The sequence below is a fragment of the Somniosus microcephalus genome, chromosome 18 (genome assembly GCF_052327205.1).
Source record: "Somniosus microcephalus isolate GS21.2 chromosome 18, FLI_Smic_1.0, whole genome shotgun sequence".
Classification (NCBI taxonomy): domain Eukaryota; kingdom Metazoa; phylum Chordata; class Chondrichthyes; order Squaliformes; family Somniosidae; genus Somniosus; species Somniosus microcephalus.
Window position 1 is genome coordinate 69,869,676 of NC_141004.1, and position 23,639 is coordinate 69,893,314.

The 23,639-nt window shown below is 57.5% G+C and overlaps 1 protein-coding gene across 2 annotated transcripts in view; it reads right to left on the reverse strand.

Annotated features, from left to right (window-relative positions):
- LOC147105355 (adiponectin receptor protein 1-like) overlaps window positions 1–23,639 on the reverse strand; it is a 49,758-nt gene that overhangs the window by 21,109 nt on the left and 5,010 nt on the right. The window contains exons 2-5 of one of the 2 annotated variants that reach the window (XM_086011638.1): window positions 21,348–21,516; window positions 15,014–15,139; window positions 4,066–4,237; window positions 341–527 (exon numbers count right to left, since the gene is read on the reverse strand). In XM_086011638.1, coding sequence (XP_085867764.1) covers window positions 341–527; window positions 4,066–4,237; window positions 15,014–15,139; window positions 21,348–21,516 — 654 coding nt within the window. Of the gene's footprint in view, window positions 1–340; window positions 528–4,065; window positions 4,238–15,013; window positions 15,140–21,347; window positions 21,535–23,639 lie in introns of both variants that reach the window. The other variant, XM_086011637.1, reaches the window with a different exon arrangement.

The following is a 23,639-nucleotide window of genomic DNA, read 5'->3' on the forward strand; positions in this document are numbered from 1 at the left end:
GTGGGGAGCATACATACCCGACAAGTGATAGGACTGTGCACTCAGCTTTACAGTGACCTAGTGGCTAAAGGCACTGCTCAGTGTAGTGCTGAGCCATACAGGCCAGGGTGGGTTCCCAATCCGTCACTCACCACACACGTCACAGGGAACCACCGGTTCACTACACCCACCTGCCTCTGTGTGTAGGTTATCCTCAGTCATGACCCGGCCTGCGCATTCACCCCCCCTACCCGGGCACACCTGTGTCCCCTTGTTTGATTGAGAGAGTCAGGGAGTGCGCTAATACCCATTCAAACCCTCTCCACCCCTCCCGTGCAGGGTCAGGGCCCCCAGTACTCACTTGGAGAACGTTCTGGAGACTTTCTCGGAGTGGCAGTACACCGTGTGGAAGAGCCAGGAGAAGCTGAGACAGAGGACAGCTCCCAGGAAGAACATGCCAAACACCACCTTCTCCTGCAGAGGCGCCATGAAGTACACATTCGGCCTGAGCAAGGTCAGGATTCCCAGAAACAGGAAGAAGACAAAACCTGTGAAACAGCTTCAGTTAGTGAAGGGTTCATCAGCAAATAGACCCGAGCAGAGAACTCCTAGAGACAAACTATCAGCATTAAAACAAAGGTCGTTTTAAAACACCGTCAGATGTGTCACATTGTACCCACACTGACCCCTTCACCCAGTGACCCCTTCACCCACACTGACCCCTTCACCCAGTGACCCCTTCACCCACACTGACCCCTTCACCCACTGACCCCTTCACCCACACTGACCCCTTCACCCACACTGACCCTTCACCCACACTGACCCCTTCACCCACACTGACCCCTTCGCCCACTGACCCCTTCACCCAGTGACCCCTTTACCCACACTGACCCCTTCACCCACTGACCCCATCACCCACACTGACCCCTTCACCCAGTGACCCCTTCACCCACACTGACCCCTTCACCCAGTGACCCCTTCACCCACACTGACCCCTTCACCCACTGACCCCTTCAACCACACTGACCCCTTCACCCAGTGACCCCTTCACCCACACTGACCCCTTCACCCAGTGACCCCTTCACCCACACTGACCCCTTCACCCAGTGACCCCTTCACCCACACTGACCCCTTCACCCAGTGACCCCTTCACCCACACTGACCCCTTCACCCACTGACCCCTTCACCCACACTGACCCCTTCACCCACACTGACCCTTCACCCACACTGACCCCTTCACCCACACTGACCCCTTCGCCCACTGACCCCTTCACCCAGTGACCCCTTTACCCACACTGACCCCTTCACCCACTGACCCCTTCACCCACTGACCCCTTCACCCACTGACCCCTTCACCCACACTGACCCCTTCACCCAGTGACCCCTTCACCCACACTGACCCCTTCACCCACTGACCCCTTCACCCACACTGACCCCTTCACCCACACTGACCCCTTCACCCACTGACCCCTTCACCCACACTGACCCCTTCACCCACTGACCCCTTCGCCCACTGACCCCTCCACCCACACTGACCCCTACACCCACACTGACCCCTTCACCCACTGACCCCTTCACCCACACTGACCCCTTCACCCACACTGACCGCTTCACCCACACTGACCCCTTCACCCACACTGACCCCTTCGCCCACACTGACCCCTTCGCCCACACTGACCCCTTCGCCCACACTGACCCCTTCACCCACTGACCCCTTCACCCACTGACCCCTTCACCCACACTGAGCCCTTCACCCACTGACCCCTTCGCCCACTGACCCCTCCACCCACACTGACCCCTTCACCCACACTGACCCCTTCACCCACTGACCCCTTCACCCACACTGACCCCTTCACCCACACTGACCCCTTCACCCACACTGACCGCTTCACCCACACTGACCCCTTCACCCACACTGACCCCTTCGCCCACACTGACCCCTTCGCCCACACTGACCCCTTCGCCCACACTGACCGCTTCGCCCACACTGACCCCTTCGCCCACACTGACCCCTTCGCCCACACTGACCCCTTCACCCACTGACCCCTTCACCCACACTGACCCCTTCACCCACACTGATCCCTTCACCCACACTGACCACCCACACTGACCCCTTCGCCCACACTGACTCCTTCACCCACACTGACCCCTTCACCCACACCGACCCCTTCACCCACTGACCCCTTCACCCACACTGACCCCTTCACCCACTGACCACCCACACTGACCCCTTCACCCACACTGACCCCTTCACCCACACTGATCCCTTCACCCACACTGACCCTTTCACCCACACTGACCACCCACACTGACCCCTTCACCCACACTGACCCCTTCACCCACTGACCCCTTCACCCACACTGACCCCTTCACCCACTGACCCCTTCACCCACACTGACCCCTTCACCCACACTGACCCCTTCACCCACTGACCCCTTCACCCACACTGACCCCTTCACCCACACTGACCCCATCACCCACTAACCCCTTCACCCACTGACCCCTTCACCCACTGACCCCTTCACCCACTGACCCCTTCGCCCGCTGACCCATTCACCCACACTGACCCCTTCACCCACACTGACCCCTTCACCCACTGACCCCTTCACCCACACTGACCCCTTCACCCAGTGACCCCTTCACCCACACTGTCCCCTTCACTCACACTGACCCCTTCACCCACACTGACCCCTTCACCCACAATGACCCCTTCGCCCACACTGACCTTTGCCCACACTGACCCCTTCGCCCACACTGACCCCTTCGCCCACACTGACCCCTTCGCCCACACTGACCCCTTCGCCCACACTGACCTCTTCACCCACACTGACCCCTTCACCCACTGACCCCTTCACCCACACTGACCACCCACACTGACCCCTTCGCCCACACTGACCCCTTCACCCACACTGACCCCTTCACCCACAGACCCCTTCACCCACACTGACCACCCACACTGACCCCTTCGCCCACACTGACCCCTTCACCCACACTGACCCCTTCACCCACACTGACCACCCACACTGACCCCTTCGCCCACACTGACCACCCACACTGACCCCTTCACCCACACTGACCCCCTTCACCCACACTGACCCCTTCACCCACACTGACCACCCACACTGACCCCTTCGTCCACAGACCCCTTCACCCACACTGACCCCTTCACCCGCACTGACCCCTTCACCCACACTGACCCCTTCACCCACACTGACCACCCACACTGACCCCTTCACCCACTGACCCCTTCACCCACACTGACCCCTTCGCCCACACTGACCCCTTCGCCCACACTGACCCCTTCACCCACACTGACCACCCACACTGACCCCTTCACCCACACTGACCCCTTCGCCCACACTGACCCCTTCGCCCACACTGACCCCTTCGCCCACACTGACCCCTTCGCCCACAGCAGCGGATGATGTTTACTATACCAGACAGCACAAAAGCTCCCAGCACCCACACAGCCTCCATTTCCCCTCGGCCTCCCTCTCCCTCATTCTCCCATCCCTCGGCCTCCCTCTCCCCCATTCACTCTCCCCTGGGCCTCCCTCTCCCCCATTCTCCCACCCCTCGGCCTCCCTCTCCCCCACTCACTCTCCCCTGGGCCTCCCTCTCCCCAATTCTCCCTCCCCCGGGCCTCCCTCTCCCCATTCTCACTCTCCCCTGGGCTTCCCTCTCCCCCATTCACTCTCTCCTGGGCCTCCCACTCCCCATTGTCACTCTCCCCCATTCTCTCTCCCTCGGTTTCTCTCTCTCAGTTGCTCCTCAGAGTGTAATGAGCTTAATGCTGCATCTAACCCCGACAATATTGGATCAGCCAGTGTTCACTGCAGATACATTGTGGTTCCCAGCAATGACATCTCAGCACCTCGATAAGCCGAAACCTTACCCAGAATAACTTCCTGCTTCTTACAGTCTATCTCCAATCCAACTAGTGGGCACGGAGCAGCTTTTTTTTGTCTGATTTAAAGATATAGTTCCTGTTTATGGACAGACTGAGAGGGGAGAAGAGATAGTATCAAAGAGCTGCGAGTCACTGAGTGGGTAATGATCCAGCTGTGAATTCCTTCTTTCCCTTACCCAGCAAATGTGTCCAGATGTTCCCTGTCTCTGTGTGGATCCTAAAGATACTCTTGAAGCAGGCTCGGAAGGAGGGCATAGGTGGCCTGTGACCATACAGCAGATAGTCATTGTCCTTCAGCCAATCCGGGAGCACGTCATAAGGGATCACTCTCCAACGGCCTTCCCACACCTGCAACACACAATACGGTACGATAGCAAAATACTGCGGATGCTGGAAATCCGAAATAACAACAGAAAATGCTGGGAAAACTCAGCAGGCCCGGCAACATCCGTGGAGAGAGAAATTGAGTCAATGTTTCGGGTCGAAACCCTTCTACAGAACACAATACAGTCACCACCCGCGCCGTCACCACCCGCGCCGTCACCACCCGCGCCGTCACCACCCGCGCCGTCACCACCCGCGCCGTCACCACCCGCGCCGTCATCACCCGCGCCGTCACCACCCGCGCCGTCATCACCCGCGCCGTCATCACCCATACCTGTTATTGCCCGCACCGTTATTGCCTGCACTGTTACCACCTGTACCTGTTATTGCCCGCACTGTTACCACCGTACCTGTTATTGCCCGCACTGTTATCGCCCGTAACTGTTATTGCCCGCACTGTTATTGCCCGCACTGTTACCACCGTACCTGTTATTGCCCGCACTGTTATCGCCCGTAACTGTTATTGCCCGCACTGTTATTGCCCGCACTGTTACCACCGTACCTGTTATTGCCCGCACTGTTACTGCCCGCACTGTTACCACCGTACCTGTTATTGCCCGCACTGTTACTGCCCGCACTGTTACCACCGTACCCATTATTGCCCACACTGTTACCACCCGTACCCGTTATTGCCCGCACTGTTACCACCCGTACCTGTTATTGCCCGCACTGTTACCACCCGCACCTGTTACCACCCGCACCTGTTACCACCCGCACCTGTTACCACCCGTACCTGTTACCACCTGTACCTGTTATTGCCCGCACCTGTTACCACCCACACCTGTTACCACCTGTACCTGTTATTGCCCGCACCTGTTACCACCCGCACCTGTTACCGCCCGAACCTGTTACCGCCCGTACCTGTTACCACCCGCACCTGTTACCACCCGCACCTGTTACCACCCGCACCTGTTACCACCCGTACCTGTTATTGCCCGCACCTGTTACTGCCCGAACCTGTTACCACCCGCACCTGTTACCGCCCGCACCGTTACCACCCGTACCTGTTACCGCCCGAACCTGTTACCGCCCGTACCTGTTACCACCCGCACCTGTTACCACCCGCACCTGTTACCACCCGCACCTGTTACCACCCGTACCTGTTATTGCCCGCACCTGTTACTGCCCGAACCTGTTACCACCCGCACCTGTTACCGCCCGCACCGTTACCACCCGTACCTGTTACCGCCCGCACCTGTTACCACCCGCACCTGTTACCACCCGCACCTGTTACCACCCGCACCTGTCACCACCCGTACCCGTTACCACCCGTACCTGTTACCACCTGTACCTGTTACCACCCGTACCTGTTACCACCCGCACCTGTTACCACCCGTACCTGTTACCACCCGCACCTGTTACCGCCCGCACCGTTACCACCCGTACCTGTTACCGCCCGCACCGTTACCACCCGTACCTGTTACCGCCCGCACCTGTTACCACCCGCACCTGTTACCACCCGCACCTGTCACCACCCGTACCCGTTACCACCCGTACCTGTTACCACCTGTACCTGTTACCACCCGTACCTGTTACCACCCGCACCTGTTACCACCCGTACCTGTTACCGCCCGCACCTGTTACCACCTGTACCTGTTACCACCCGTACCTGTTACCACCCGCACCTGTCACCACCCGTACCCGTTACCACCCGTACCTGTTACCACCTGTACCTGTTACCACCCGTACCTGTTACCACCCGCACCTGTTACCACCCGTACCTGTTACCACCCGCACCTGTTACCACCCGTACCCGTTACCACCCGTACCTGTTACCACCTGTACCTGTTACCACCCGCACCTGTTACCACCCGCACCTGTTACCACCCGTACCTGTTACCACCCGTACCCGTTACCACCCGTACCTGTTACCACCTGTACCTGTTACCACCCGCACCTGTTACCACCCGCACCTGTTACCACCCGCACCTGTCACCACCCGTACCCGTTACCACCCGTACCTGTTACCACCTGTACCTGTTACCACCCGTACCTGTTACCACCCGCACCTGTTACCACCCGTACCCGTTACCACCCGTACCCGTTACCACCCGTACCTGTTACCACCCGTACCTGTTACCACCCGCACCTGTTACCACCCGTACCTGTTACCACCCGCACCTGTTACCACCTGCACCTGTTACCACCCGTACCTGTTACCACCCGCACCCGTTACCACCCGTACCCGTTACCACCCGCACCTGTTACCACCTGTACCTGTTATTGCCCGCACCTGTTACCGCCCGCACCTGTTACCACCCGCACCTGTTACCACCTGTACCTGTTATTGCCCGCACCTGTTACCACCCGCACCTGTTACCGCCCGCACCTGTTACCACCCGTACCTGTTACCACCTGTACCTGTTACCGCCCGCACCTGTTACCACCGTACCTGTTATTGCCCGCACCTGTTACCACCCGTATCTGTTACCACCTGTACCTGTTATTGCCCGCACCTGTTACCACCCGTACCTGTTACCACCTGTACCTGTTACCGCCCGCACCTGTTACCACCGTACCTGTTATTGCCCGCCCCTGTTACTGCCCGAACCTGTTACCACCCGTACCTGTTACCGCCCGCACCGTTACCATCCGTACCTGTTACCGCCCGCACCTGTTACCACCCGCACCTGTTACCACCCGCACCTGTCACCACCCGTACCCGTTACCACCTGTACCTGTCACCACCTGTACCTGTTACCACCCGTACCTGTTACTGCCCGCACCTGTTACCACCCGCACCTGTTACCACCTGTACCTGTTATTGCCCGCACCTGTTACCACCGTACCTGTTACCACCCGCACCTGTTACCACCCGTACCTGTTACCACCCGTACCTGTTACCACCCGCACCTGTTACCACCGTACCTGTTATTGCCCGCACCTGTTACTGCCCGAACCTGTTACCACCGGCACCTGTTACCACCCGCACCTGCTACCACCTGTACCTGTTATTGCCCGCACCTGTTACCGCCCGCACCTGTTACCACCTGTACCTGTTATTGCCCGCACCTGTTACCACCGTACCTGTTACCACCCGCACCTGTTACCACCCGTACCTGTTACCACCCGTACCTGTTACCACCGTACCTGTTATTGCCCGCACCTGTTACCACCCGCACCTGTTACCACCTGTACCTGTTATTGCCCGCACCTGTTACCACCGTACCTGTTACCACCCGCACCTGTTACCACCCGTACCTGTTACCACCCGCACCTGTTACCACCTGTACCTGTTATTGCCCGCACCTGTTACCACCGTACCTGTTACCACCCGCACCTGTTACCACCCGTACCTGTTACCACCCGCACCTGTTACCACCGTACCTGTTACCACCCGCACCTGTTACCACCCGTACCTGTTACCACCCGCACCTGTTACCACCGTACCTGTTATTGCCCGCACCTGTTACTGCCCGAACCTGTTACCACCGGCACCTGTTACCACCCGCACCTGCTACCACCTGTACCTGTTATTGCCCGCACCTGTTACCGCCCGCACCTGTTACCGCCCGCACCTGTTACCACCCGCACCTGTTACCACCCGTACCCGTTACCACCCGTACCTGTTACCACCTGTACCTGTTATTGCCCGCACCTGTTACCACCCGCACCTGTTACCGCCCGAACCTGTTACCGCCCGTACCTGTTACCACCCGCACCTGTTACCACCCGCACCTGTTACCACCCGTACCTGTTATTGCCCGCACCTGTTACTGCCCGAACCTGTTACCACCCGCACCTGTTACCGCCCGCACCGTTACCACCCGTACCTGTTACCGCCCGCACCTGTTACCACCCGCACCTGTTACCACCCGCACCTGTTACCACCCGCACCTGTCACCACCCGTACCCGTTACCACCCGTACCTGTTACCACCTGTACCTGTTACCACCCGTACCTGTTACCACCCGCACCTGTTACCACCCGTACCTGTTACCGCCCGCACCTGTTACCGCCCGCACCGTTACCGCCCGTACCTGTTACCGCCCGCACCGTTACCGCCCGTACCTGTTACCGCCCGCACCTGTTACCACCCGCACCTGTTACCACCCGCACCTGTCACCACCCGTACCCGTTACCACCCGTACCTGTTACCACCTGTACCTGTTACCACCCGTACCTGTTACCACCCGCACCTGTTACCGCCCGTACCTGTTACCGCCCGCACCTGTTACCACCTGTACCTGTTACCACCCGTACCTGTTATTGCCCGCACCTGTTACCACCCGCACCTGTTACCGCCCGCACCTGTTACCACCCGTACCTGTTACCACCTGTACCTGTTACCGCCCGCACCTGTTACCACCGTACCTGTTATTGCCCGCACCTGTTACCACCCGTATCTGTTACCACCTGTACCTGTTATTGCCCGCACCTGTTACCACCCGTACCTGTTACCACCTGTACCTGTTACCGCCCGCACCTGTTACCACCGTACCTGTTATTGCCCGCACCTGTTACCACCCGTATCTGTTACCACCTGTACCTGTTATTGCCCGCACCTGTTACCACCCGTACCTGTTACCACCTGTACCTGTTACCGCCCGCACCTGTTACCACCGTACCTGTTATTGCCCGCCCCTGTTACTGCCCGAACCTGTTACCACCCGTACCTGTTACCGCCCGCACCGTTACCATCCGTACCTGTTACCGCCCGCACCTGTTACCACCCGCACCTGTTACCACCCGCACCTGTCACCACCCGTACCCGTTACCACCTGTACCTGTCACCACCTGTACCTGTTACCACCCGTACCTGTTACTGCCCGCACCTGTTACCACCCGCACCTGTTACCACCTGTACCTGTTATTGCCCGCACCTGTTACCACCGTACCTGTTACCACCCGCACCTGTTACCACCCGTACCTGTTACCACCCGTACCTGTTACCACCCGCACCTGTTACCACCGTACCTGTTATTGCCCGCACCTGTTACTGCCCGAACCTGTTACCACCGGCACCTGTTACCACCCGCACCTGCTACCACCTGTACCTGTTATTGCCCGCACCTGTTACCGCCCGCACCTGTTACCGCCCGCACCTGTTACCACCCGCACCTGTTACCACCCGTACCCGTTACCACCCGTACCTGTTACCACCTGTACCTGTTATTGCCCGCACCTGTTACCACCCGCACCTGTTACCACCTGTACCTGTTATTGCCCGCACCTGTTACCACCCGCACCTGTTACCGCCCGAACCTGTTACCGCCCGTACCTGTTACCACCCGCACCTGTTACCACCCGCACCTGTTACCACCCGTACCTGTTATTGCCCGCACCTGTTACTGCCCGAACCTGTTACCACCCGCACCTGTTACCGCCCGCACCGTTACCACCCGTACCTGTTACCGCCCGCACCTGTTACCACCCGCACCTGTTACCACCCGCACCTGTCACCACCCGTACCCGTTACCACCCGTACCTGTTACCACCTGTACCTGTTACCACCCGTACCTGTTACCACCCGCACCTGTTACCACCCGTACCTGTTACCGCCCGCACCTGTTACCGCCCGCACCGTTACCGCCCGTACCTGTTACCGCCCGCACCGTTACCGCCCGTACCTGTTACCGCCCGCACCTGTTACCACCCGCACCTGTTACCACCCGCACCTGTCACCACCCGTACCCGTTACCACCCGTACCTGTTACCACCTGTACCTGTTACCACCCGTACCTGTTACCACCCGCACCTGTTACCGCCCGTACCTGTTACCGCCCGCACCTGTTACCACCTGTACCTGTTACCACCCGTACCTGTTACCACCCGCACCTGTCACCACCCGTACCCGTTACCACCCGTACCTGTTACCACCTGTACCTGTTACCACCCGTACCTGTTACCACCCGCACCTGTTACCACCCGTACCTGTTACCACCCGCACCTGTTACCACCCGTACCCGTTACCACCCGTACCCGTTACCACCTGTACCTGTTACCACCCGTACCTGTTACCACCCGCACCTGTTACCACCCGTACCTGTTACCGCCCGCACCTGTTACCACCTGTACCTGTTACCACCCGTACCTGTTACCACCCGCACCTGTCACCACCCGTACCCGTTACCACCCGTACCTGTTACCACCTGTACCTGTTACCACCCGTACCTGTTACCACCCGCACCTGTTACCACCCGTACCTGTTACCACCCGCACCTGTTACCACCCGTACCCGTTACCACCCGTACCTGTTACCACCTGTACCTGTTACCACCCGCACCTGTTACCACCCGCACCTGTTACCACCCGCACCTGTCACCACCCGTACCCGTTACCACCCGTACCTGTTACCACCCGTACCTGTTACCACCCGCACCTGTTACCACCCGTACCCGTTACCACCCGTACCTGTTACCACCCGTACCTGTTACCACCCGCACCTGTTACCACCCGTACCTGTTACCACCCGCACCTGTTACCACCTGCACCTGTTACCACCCGTACCTGTTACCACCCGCACCCGTTACCACCCGTACCCGTTACCACCCGCACCTGTTACCACCTGTACCTGTTATTGCCCGCACCTGTTACCGCCCGCACCTGTTACCACCCGCACCTGTTACCACCTGTACCTGTTATTGCCCGCACCTGTTACCACCCGCACCTGTTACCGCCCGCACCTGTTACCACCCGTACCTGTTACCACCCGTACCTGTTACCACCTGTACCTGTTACCGCCCGCACCTGTTACCACCGTACCTGTTATTGCCCGCACCTGTTACCACCCGTATCTGTTACCACCTGTACCTGTTATTGCCCGCACCTGTTACCACCCGTACCTGTTACCACCTGTACCTGTTACCGCCCGCACCTGTTACCACCGTACCTGTTATTGCCCGCCCCTGTTACTGCCCGAACCTGTTACCACCCGTACCTGTTACCGCCCGCACCGTTACCATCCGTACCTGTTACCGCCCGCACCTGTTACCACCCGCACCTGTTACCACCCGCACCTGTCACCACCCGTACCCGTTACCACCTGTACCTGTCACCACCTGTACCTGTTACCACCCGTACCTGTTACTGCCCGCACCTGTTACCACCCGCACCTGTTACCACCTGTACCTGTTATTGCCCGCACCTGTTACCACCGTACCTGTTACCACCCGCACCTGTTACCACCCGTACCTGTTACCACCCGTACCTGTTACCACCCGCACCTGTTACCACCGTACCTGTTATTGCCCGCACCTGTTACTGCACGAACCTGTTACCACCGGCACCTGTTACCACCCGCACCTGCTACCACCTGTACCTGTTATTGCCCGCACCTGTTACCGCCCGCACCTGTTACCGCCCGTACCTGTTACCACCCGCACCTGTTACCACCCGCACCTGTTACCACCCGTACCTGTTATTGCCCGCACCTGTTACTGCCCGAACCTGTTACCACCCGCACCTGTTACCGCCCGCACCGTTACCACCCGTACCTGTTACCGCCCGCACCTGTTACCACCCGCACCTGTTACCACCCGCACCTGTCACCACCCGTACCCGTTACCACCCGTACCTGTTACCACCTGTACCTGTTACCACCCGTACCTGTTACCACCCGCACCTGTTACCACCCGTACCTGTTACCGCCCGCACCTGTTACCGCCCGCACCGTTACCGCCCGTACCTGTTACCGCCCGCACCGTTACCGCCCGTACCTGTTACCGCCCGCACCTGTTACCACCCGCACCTGTTACCACCCGCACCTGTCACCACCCGTACCCGTTACCACCCGTACCTGTTACCACCTGTACCTGTTACCACCCGTACCTGTTACCACCCGCACCTGTTACCGCCCGTACCTGTTACCGCCCGCACCTGTTACCACCTGTACCTGTTACCACCCGTACCTGTTACCACCCGCACCTGTCACCACCCGTACCCGTTACCACCCGTACCTGTTACCACCTGTACCTGTTACCACCCGTACCTGTTACCACCCGCACCTGTTACCACCCGTACCTGTTACCACCCGCACCTGTTACCACCCGTACCCGTTACCACCCGTACCCGTTACCACCTGTACCTGTTACCACCCGTACCTGTTACCACCCGCACCTGTTACCACCCGTACCTGTTACCGCCCGCACCTGTTACCACCTGTACCTGTTACCACCCGTACCTGTTACCACCCGCACCTGTCACCACCCGTACCCGTTACCACCCGTACCTGTTACCACCTGTACCTGTTACCACCCGTACCTGTTACCACCCGCACCTGTTACCACCCGTACCTGTTACCACCCGCACCTGTTACCACCCGTACCCGTTACCACCCGTACCTGTTACCACCTGTACCTGTTACCACCCGCACCTGTTACCACCCGCACCTGTTACCACCCGCACCTGTCACCACCCGTACCCGTTACCACCCGTACCTGTTACCACCCGTACCTGTTACCACCCGCACCCGTTACCACCCGTACCCGTTACCACCCGTACCTGTTACCACCCGTACCTGTTACCACCCGCACCTGTTACCACCCGTACCTGTTACCACCCGCACCTGTTACCACCTGCACCTGTTACCACCCGTACCTGTTACCACCCGCACCCGTTACCACCCGTACCCGTTACCACCCGCACCTGTTACCACCTGTACCTGTTATTGCCCGCACCTGTTACCGCCCGCACCTGTTACCACCCGCACCTGTTACCACCTGTACCTGTTATTGCCCGCACCTGTTACCACCCGCACCTGTTACCGCCCGCACCTGTTACCACCCGTACCTGTTACCACCCGTACCTGTTACCACCTGTACCTGTTACCGCCCGCACCTGTTACCACCGTACCTGTTATTGCCCGCACCTGTTACCACCCGTATCTGTTACCACCTGTACCTGTTATTGCCCGCACCTGTTACCACCCGTACCTGTTACCACCTGTACCTGTTACCGCCCGCACCTGTTACCACCGTACCTGTTATTGCCCGCCCCTGTTACTGCCCGAACCTGTTACCACCCGTACCTGTTACCGCCCGCACCGTTACCATCCGTACCTGTTACCGCCCGCACCTGTTACCACCCGCACCTGTTACCACCCGCACCTGTCACCACCCGTACCCGTTACCACCTGTACCTGTCACCACCTGTACCTGTTACCACCCGTACCTGTTACTGCCCGCACCTGTTACCACCCGCACCTGTTACCACCTGTACCTGTTATTGCCCGCACCTGTTACCACCGTACCTGTTACCACCCGCACCTGTTACCACCCGTACCTGTTACCACCCGTACCTGTTACCACCCGCACCTGTTACCACCGTACCTGTTATTGCCCGCACCTGTTACTGCACGAACCTGTTACCACCGGCACCTGTTACCACCCGCACCTGCTACCACCTGTACCTGTTATTGCCCGCACCTGTTACCGCCCGCACCTGTTACCGCCCGCACCTGTTACCACCCGCACCTGTTACCACCCGTACCCGTTACCACCCGTACCTGTTACCACCTGTACCTGTTATTGCCCGCACCTGTTACCACCGGCACCTGTTACCACCCGCACCTGTTACCACCCGCACCTGTTACCACCCGCACCTGTTACCGCCCGCACCTGTTACCACCGGCACCTGTTACCACCTGTACCTGTTATTGCCCGCACCTGTTATCGCCCGCACCTGTTACCACCGGCACCTGTTACCACCTGTACCTGTTATTGCCCGCACCTGTTACCACCCGCACCTGTTACCGCCCGCACCTGTTACCACCTGTACCTGTTATTGCCCGCACCTGTTACCACCCGCACCTGTTACCGCCCGCACCTGTTACCGCCCGCACCTGTTACCACCGTACCTGTTATTGCCCGCACCTGTTACTGCCCGAACCTGTTACCACCCGCACCTGTTACCGCCCGTACCTGTTATTGCCCGCACCGTTACCGCCCGTTCCTGTTACCACCCGCACCTGTTACCACCCGTACCCGTTACCACCCGTACCTGTTACCACCTGTACCTGTTATTGCCCGCACCTGTTACCACCCGCACCTGTTACCACCCGCACCTGTTACCACCGGCACCTGTTACCGTCCGCACCTGTTACCACCGTACCTGTTATTGCCCGCACCTGTTACTGCCCGAACCTGTTACCACCCGCACCTGTTACCGCCCGTACCTGTTATTGCCCGCACCGTTACCGCCCGTTCCTGTTACCACCCGCACCTGTTACCACCCGTACCCGTTACCACCCGTACCTGTTACCACCTGTACCTGTTATTGCCCGCACCTGTTACCACCCGCAGCTGTTACCACCGGCACCTGTTACCACCCGCACCTGTTACCGCCCGCACCTGTTACCGCCCGCACCTGTTACCGCCCGCACCTGTTACCGCCGTACCTGTTATTGCCCGCACCTGTTACTGCCCGAACCTGTTACCACCCGCACCTGTTACCGCCCGTATCTGTTATTGCCCGCACCGTTACCGCCCGTTCCTGTTATTGCCCGCACCGTTACCGCCCGCACCTGTTACCGCCCGTACCTGTTATTGCCCGCACCTGTTACCACCCGCACCTGTTACCACCCGCACCTGTTACCGCCCGTACCTGTTATTGCCTGCACCGTTACCGCCCGTACCTGTTACTGCCCGCACCGTTACCACCCGTACCTGTTGTTGCCCGCACTGTTATCGCCCGCACTGTTATCACCCGCACCTGTTATCAGCCACATGGACACTGTACACGGGCAGAGTGTGTGTGTGTCTTACTGATACTGTAATCTGATTGTGTGTTACTTAGCTGTACCTTGTACACAAACTCCTCCATCTTCTCCATTGCATGGTGGGCCTGGAGAGGCAGGGTTAGGACTCGCACCTCCTCTTCCTCTTCCTCCTCATTTTGTGCTGCCGGGTCCGTCTGGAATTCCATGCCCTACAAAGTAACAGCAGTGTCAGTCAGTGAGCAATCTGGGATCAGTGACATCCTGCGACTGAATCCACCCGAGTGCTTCACAGTCAAACACAGATGCTCAGCTATTGGTTTCCTTTCTCTGCCTTTTCTGCTGTCCTCTCCTGGAGGCACAGGCCCTCGCTGGCGATGTCTCACAGCCACTTGTCTCACAGCCCTCTTGCACCTTCCCCAGGGGGGTCTATCCTCAACCAGGAGCTTAGACTGTGAGTGTGACCGACTGCGAACCATGGGGTTATTACAGCTGAACCTGATCCCGGATTCATCTGACATCCATACACACTATCCAACAGGAATCCCTGGATAGTGAACAGGAGCAGGAACCCTGGCTGATGTTTCCTCTCCCTGTCCCGCAGGTGTTGAAAGTCAATTACCGTTCCAGCTCAGATCAGCTAACACGGGAATCCAGCCTGGAAGCCTTGCTCCTGCAGGGCTCAGTGCGTACCATGCAGCAGATTCAAGAACTGAGTCACGAGGGGAACAGAAAACATTTTGAATAAATTGTGCAATGCTTCTAGTTTAAGAACAGCAGTAAACCCACAAAAGCCAATTTCCGTTTTAAATGTATCTCAAGTTCAGCTTGGCTCAGTTGGTAGGATTCTCGCCTCTGAATCAGACAGTTGTAGGTTCAAGCCCCACTCCTGCACAAAGTCGAGGCAGTATTGAGGGAGTGCTGCTGCGTCAGCAGTGCCTTCTTTTGGATGGAGACATTAAACCGAGGCCCCGTTCAGGTAGATTGAAAAATTGCCCAGGGATTTTTTACAAGAGCTCCTGGTGTCCTGGCCAACAGTCAACAAGCACCGAAACTGGTCATTTATCACATTTGCTGTTTATGGGATCTTACTGTGCACAATAGCTTACCTATTTGCCTACAGGAAGACTTGCATTTCTACAGTGCCTTTTGTGGTAAACCACTGTTTGTATTCCACTGTGTACATGCCTGGACATGCCTCGGCTGACTCCTCCCACAAGTCCTAGTATAAAGGTGACTGCTCCCCAGCCCTTTGTATTTCTGGACCGGTCGACCACTCGAGGCAGACCTTCATTCTTTTGTTAATAAAAGCCTTTAGTTACTCTCTTAACTCTCAGTCTTTTATGAGTAATTGATAGCGCATCAATTTTATTAACAAAATTTTTATAATGGAGAAGATCCTCACACCAGCATGCCTGGACTTAGATCATCGGGAGGCGGACTCATCCACCAAGTTTACTCACTGGCTTAAGTGTTTCGAAAAATTCCTGACCGCCTCCGCAGCAATCAAATCGGACGAGGACAAACTGGATGTCCTGACCTCCAAAGTGAACCACCGAGTGTACTCGGTCATCCAAGACGCGACCTCGTACGCGGACACTATCAAGCTCCTCAAGGACCAGTACACGCGCCCAGTGAACGAAGTGTACGCCAGGCACCTTCTGGGGAGTCGTAAACAACAACCTGGGGAATCGACCGTGGAATACCTTCAGGCACTGTCTGTGCTTGGCCGGGCCTGTGGTTGTAAGGATGTAAAGGCCGCCGTGTACACAGAGGAACTTATCCGGGACGCTTTTGTAGCGGGCCACAGATCCAATTACACCCGACAGCGACTGTTGGAGCAGAGTGACCTCGACCTCAACAAGGCCTCTGAACTCGCACTATCATTGGATGCAGCCTACCGGGGCATGGATGCCTACTCCTCTGCACCGTGGATGCCGCGGGGAATGACAGCCTGGGACACGGTAGGACCGCCTCATAGCGCCGTGCCACCCCAGCCACACCCCAGCAACGGCCCAACTACCGCAGCAGTGTCCCAAGGCCAGACAGCAGTGCCCCAAGGCCAGAAATGCTACTTCTGTGGCCAGGCAAAACACCCCAGAGCGCGCTGCCCGGCGAAAAACGCGATCTGCTCGGGCTGCGGGAAGAAGGGACACTACGCTAACGTCTGCAGGGCCAAAGCCACCCCGAACCCCAGCAGCGCCGCGTGTGGGCCATGCGGGCCGCCATCTTGGGCCTCCCCGGCCATGTGCGAACCACCGGTACAGCAGCCATCTGCCTTTTTGACTCTGGGAGCACGGAGAGCTTCATCCACCCCGACACGGTGCGGCGTTGCTCTCTCCCAGTCCTGCCTGCGCACCAGCGGATTTCTATGGCCTCCGAGTCCCAGTCGGCAGACATCGGCGGCTACTGCGTAGTGACACTCGTAGTAGACGGGACCGTGTACGATCATTTTAAACTTCTGGTCCTGCCCGACCTCTGCGCTGCCGTCCTGCTGGGGTTAGATTTTCAGTGCCACCTTAAAAGTGTTACGATGGCGTACGGTGGACCCCTACCCCCACTCACAGTCCGCAGCCAGCAGCTCCCAAATTGCCCGCCGCGCACCAGGTGCAACCTCTCCACACTCAGAGTCACCCCCCCCCCCCACTGTTTGCTAACCTCACCCCTGACTGTAAGCCCATCGCCACAAAGAGCAGGCGATACAGTGCCGGGGACAGGGTTTTCATTAAAACCGAAGTGGAGCGGCTCCTGAAGGAAGGGATTATTGAGGGCAGCACCAGCCCCTGGCGAGCCCAGGTTGTGGTCGTTAAGACCAGCGAGAAGCAGCGCCTGGTCATCGACTACAGCCAGACAATAAATCGCTACACCCTGCTGGACGCCTACCCACTCCCCCGCATAGCTGATATGGTCAACCAGATCGCGCAGTACCGCGTCTTCTCGACCATTGACCTGAAATCAGCGCACCACCAGCTCCCTATCCGCCCTGAGGACCGTCAGTATACTGCCTTTGAGGCAAACGGCCGCCTCTACCACTTCCTTAGGGTTCCCTTTGGCGTCACCAACGGGGTCTCCGTCTTCCAAAGGGAGATGGACCGGATGGTAGATCAAAATGCGTTGCAGGCCACTTTCCCATATCTGGACAATGTGACCATCTGCGGCCGTGACTTGCAGGACCATGACGCAAACCTCGAAAAATTCCTCCGCACCACCCAACTCCTGAACCTGACATATAACAAGGAGAAGTGCATATTCCGCACAAACCGCCTCGCCATCCTTGGCTGCGTTGTGGAACACGGAGTCATCGGCCCCGACCCCGACCGGATGCGTCCCCTTATGGAACTCCCACTGCCCCACTGCCTCAAGGCCCTGAAGAGGTGCCTAGGGTTTTTCTCCTATTATGCCCAGTGGGTCCCCTACTATGCGGACAAGGCCCATCCGCTGATCAAGTCCACCTCTTTTCCCTTGACGGCAGAGGCCCGCTTAGCCTTCCACCGTATCAAGGAAGACATTGCCAAAGCCACCATGCACGCAGTGGACGAATCCATCCCCTTCCAGGTGGAAAGCGCGCGTCCGACTTTGTCCTCAATCAGGCGGGGAGACCCGTGGCCTTCTTTTCACGAACCCTCCAAGGCCCGGAGACCAGACACTCCGCTGTTGAGAAGGAGGCCCAGGCGATTGTGGAGGCTGTGCGTCTTTGGAGGCACTACCTGGCCGGAAAACGCGCAGATCGATAGACTGCGGGCCCTCCACAATGACCTCTGCCACCCAGGGGTCACCAGGTTCTTCCATTTCATCAAGGCCCGCAACCTGCCTTACTCTATTGAGGAGGTCAGGACCATGACCAGGAACTGCCAAGTCTGCGCTGAGTGCAAACCGCACTTTTATAGACCAGACAGGGCCCACCTGATAAAAGCCACTCGCCCCTTCGAGCGCCTGAGCGTTGATTTTAAAGGGCCTCTCCCCTCCTCCGACCGCAATGTGTACTTCCTCAATATTATTGATGAGTACTCCCGTTTCCCGTTCGCCATCCCCTGCCCGGACATGACCAGTGCCACGGTCATTAAATGTCTGAACGACCTCTTCACCCTGTTCGGTTTCCCCAGCTATATCCATAGCGACCGGGGCTCATTGTTTATGAGTGACGAACTCCGTCAGTACCTGCTAACTAGGGGTATTGCCACAAGCAGGACCACCAGTTACAACCCCCGGGGGAACGGACAGGTGGAAAGAGAAAATGCGACAGTTTGGAAGGCCGCCCTGCTAGCCTTAAAGTCGAGGGGCCTTCCAACCTCCCGCTGGCAGGATGTGCTCCCCGATGCGCTCCACTCTATTCGGTCACTGCTCTGCACTGCCACTAACGCCACCCCTCATGAGAAAATGTTTGTCTTCCCAAGGAAGTCCACATCGGGGACATCGCTACCGCCATGGCTGACGTCCCCAGGGCCGGTCCTACTGAGAAGGCACGTGAGGACCCATAAAACGGACCCCCTGGTCGAGAGGGTCGACCTCCTCCACGCCAACCCCCAGTATGCTTACATTGCATACCCGGACGGGCGGGAGGACACAGTCTCCATAAGAGACCTTGCACCCTCGGGGGCCGCAGTAACCCACTACTCACTACCACCCCCCCCCACGATCTGATATCCAGCCCCAGCAGACGGCAGGCCTGGGCCCCGCGACCCGCTCGACATCTACGAGGACGACACGCCTGTGCCACAGCCCACGCAGGACTCGACGCCGGAAGCTCCACTACCCCTGCCGTCGCCACGCCGATCACAGCGGCAGACAAGACCTCCGGAGAGACTCCAATACACTAACTTTTAATACACTTCACCCCGCCGGACTCAATTTTAAACAAGGGGTGAATGTGGTAAACCACTGTTTGTATTCCACTGTGTACATGCCTGGACTGACTCCTCCCACAAGTCCTAGTATAAAGGTGACTGCTCCCCAGCCCTTTGTATTTCTGGACCGGTCGACCACTCGAGGCAGACCTTCATTCTTTTGTTAATAAAAGCCTTTAGTTACTCTCTTAACTCTCAGTCTTTTATGAGTAATTGATAGCGCATCACCTTTCACGACCTCAGGACATCCCAAAGCGCTTTACAGTGTAGTCACTGCTGTAATGTAGGAAATGCGCCAGCCAATTTGCGCACAGCAAGCTCCCACAAACAGTAATGCGATAATGACCAGATTATCTACTTTTTAGCAATATTGGTAGAGGGATAAATATTGGCCAGGACACCAGGGAGAATTCCCGTGCTCTTTGAATAGTGCCATGGGATCTATCACATCCACCTGAGAGGGCAGACAGGGCCTCGGTTTAACACCTCATCCGAATGACGGCGCCTCCGACAGTGCAGCAATCCCTTAGTACTGCCCTGGAGTGTCAGCCTAGATTTTGTGCTCAAGTCTCTAGAGCGAGCCAATGATGAGTAGACAGCAGCAGGACACAGGAAAACCTCAGCAAACCAGGCTGGCTAAAACGAGGAGAGTGAACAGGGTGGGTGACTCAATATGGGGTGGGAAGGAAGGGTCACACAGTGTTTCACAGTACCCCTGAGGGTCAGCAGCAAAGGCCAGTGTAACCCTGGCAGCTCCTCCTAGCCGACACCAGCGGAGATCCACCACTTCCTTATGGTTTCTCCTAGGATTGGGGAACTGGCGCCAGATCTACCGCCTGTCGCATTAGCCCTTCCAAGTGCACCAAGCCTGTTCAAACGCACCATACTTGTGTTGTGATCAATGTTCCCTTTAAGCTGTGCAACCGCGCAGTAATCTGCAAGGTCCCGCGCAGGCCGCTCATCGGCTTTTACACTGTAAATACCGCGCAAGCGCGGAAATATAAAGGGACGGCGCACTGAAAGAAACAGGCTGCGCAGAACAAAGCACAGCTTACAGGGAACAATGGTCGTGATGTAACAGTGCAACCTGACGCACTGAGCGCCAGCGCATGGCTCAGCACCTGTTCCCAGCTCAGCCCCCAATCTTTCTCCTTTCCTGCGCATCCCACATCTCTCCTGTAAAGGAGGGGGCAGATTCAGAAACAGAGGCCTGGGGACTTGGTAACTGGGAGAGGGACATATCGGGATCCCTGTCCCATAAAGTGGAGTAAATGTAGAAACACTTACTTAGGCAAGGGCCACGATGTCACCGATATCAAAAAAAATATTATAATGAGACACCAGCGCCCAGTCACTCTCCTCCAACGATACACAGACCAACCTCAACGAGAAAGCACTACGCTTATAGTTTCTGATCATAAACAGCAATGAGTTCAAGGGTGCAGTCTAATGTCAGCCTTGGGATGATAATTATAAGTCAACTCAATTTCATGCTTGCAGTTTGGAGACATCCAAACACCAAGAATGCAGCCTTGAAATTCTCTCTCTGCCCTCCCCTTAGGCCTCAAGTACTTACAGTTGCAGAATTTCCACCAGCCTGGGGCTCAGCCTTCTCCTCCAGCAGTTCGGTTAGTTCGACATCATTTCTCTGGCCGGCACTGTTGGAGGCCCCACATGCTTCACTTGATGATCTCTGGACAGGCATGGGCGCCGCACACGGAGCCTTCTGCTTGGCCTGGGGCAGGCTGGAGCAAAACATCAAACTGATGCAAGTAAGAACATAAGGACAGGGTGAGGCCCCGTCACATCTACTCTTCTTACAGACCATGTACAATCTATCCGACGTGGATTCTACCCCACCCATTTACTCTCCATCCAGCCCCACGACGTAAACCTTGGCATCCTAGCCCTCCACACACAGCAGCACATGAAGGTCGGGGATGTTCGTGCTGAGGGCTTGGCCATTTCATCCGCTCACTGTCAGCGTCAAGCATTTGCAGTAGGATTGACACGCTCAGCTGCAGAGTAAAGCTCCCTTCATAATACCCTCACGCGGTACCACACTTGCAATCTCAGAACACCCCCACATGCCACATTTCTAATATTTTGTCCGATTCTGCTCCTGTGAGGTGCCTTGGGAGGTTTTACTACGTTAAAGGCCCAACAAAATGCAATCGATTCCCGATCTCTCTCTCTCTCCCATCGATTCCCGATCTCTCTCCCTCCCATCGACCCCCGATCTCTCTCTCTCTCCCATCGATCTCCGATCTCTCTCTCTCCCATCGATCCTCGATCTCTCTCTCTCTCCCATCGATCTCCGATCTCTCTCTCTCCCATCGATCCCCGATCTCTCTCTCTCTCCCATCGATCCCCGATCTCTCTCTCTTCCATCGATCTCCGATCTCTCTCTCTCTCCCATCGATCCCCGATCTCTCTCTCTCTCCCATCGATCCCCGATCTCTCTCTCTCCCATCGATCCCCGATCTCTCTCTCTCTCCCATCGATCCCCGATCTCTCTCTCTCTCCCATCGATCCCCGATCTCTCTCGCTCTCCCATCGACCCCCGATCTCTCTCTCTCTCCCATCGATCTCCGATCTCTCACTCTCTCCCATCGATCTCCGATCTCTCTCTCTCTCCCATCGACCCCCGATCTCTCTCTCTCTCCCATCGATCTCCGATCTCTCACTCTCTCCCATCGATCCCCGATCTCTCTCTCCCATCGATCCCCGATCTCTCTCTCTCTCCCATCGATCCCCGATCTCTCTCTCTCTCCCATCGATCTCCGATCTCTCACTCTCTCCCATCGATCCCCGATCTCTCTCTCCCATCGATCCCCGATCTCTCTCTCTCTCCCATCGATCCCCGATCTCTCTCGCTCTTCCATCGATCCTCGATCTCTCTCTCTCTCCCATCGATCCCCGATCTCTCTCTCCCATCGATCCCCGATCTCTCTCTCTTCCATCGATCCCCGATCTCTCTCTCTCTCCCATCGATCCCCGATCTCTCGCTCTCTCTCCCATCGATCCCCGATCTCTCTCTCTCCCATCGATCCCCGATCTCTCACTCTCTCCCATCGATCCCCGATCTCTCTCTCTCCCATCGATCTCCGATCTCTCTCTCTCTCCCATCGATCCTCGATCTCTCTCTCTCCCATCGATCCCCGATCTCTCTCTCTCTCCCATCGATCCCCGATCTCTCTCTCTCTCTCCCATCGATCCCCGATCTCACTCTCTCCCATCGATCCCCGATCTCTCTCTCTCCCATCGATCTCCGATCTCTCTCTCTCTCCCATCGATCCTCGATCTCTCTCTCTCCCATCGATCTCCGATCTCTCTCTCTCTCCCATCGATCCCCGATCTCTCTCTCTTCCATCGATCCCCGATCTCTCTCTCTCTCCCATCGATCCCCGATCTCTCGCTCTCTCTCCCATCGATCCCCGATCTCTCTCTCCCATCGATCCCCGATCTCTCTCTCCCATCGATCCCCGATCTCTCTCTCTCTCCCATCGATCCCCGATCTCTCTCTCTCTCTCCCATCGATCCCCGATCTCTCTCTCTCTCCCATCGATCCCCGATCTCTCTCTCTCCCATCGATCCCCGATCTCTCTCTCTCCCATCGATCCCCGATCTCTCTCTCTCTCCCATCGATCCCCGATCTCTCTCTCTCTCCCATCGATCCCCGATCTCTCTCTCTCTCCCATCGATCCCCGATCTCTCTCTCTCTCCCATCGATCCCCGATCTCTCTCTCCCATCGATCCCCGATCTCTCTCTCCCATCGATCCCCGATCTCTCTCTCTCTCCCATCGATCCCCGATCTCTCTCTCTCTCCCATCGATCCCCGATCTCTCTCTCTCCCATCGATCCCCG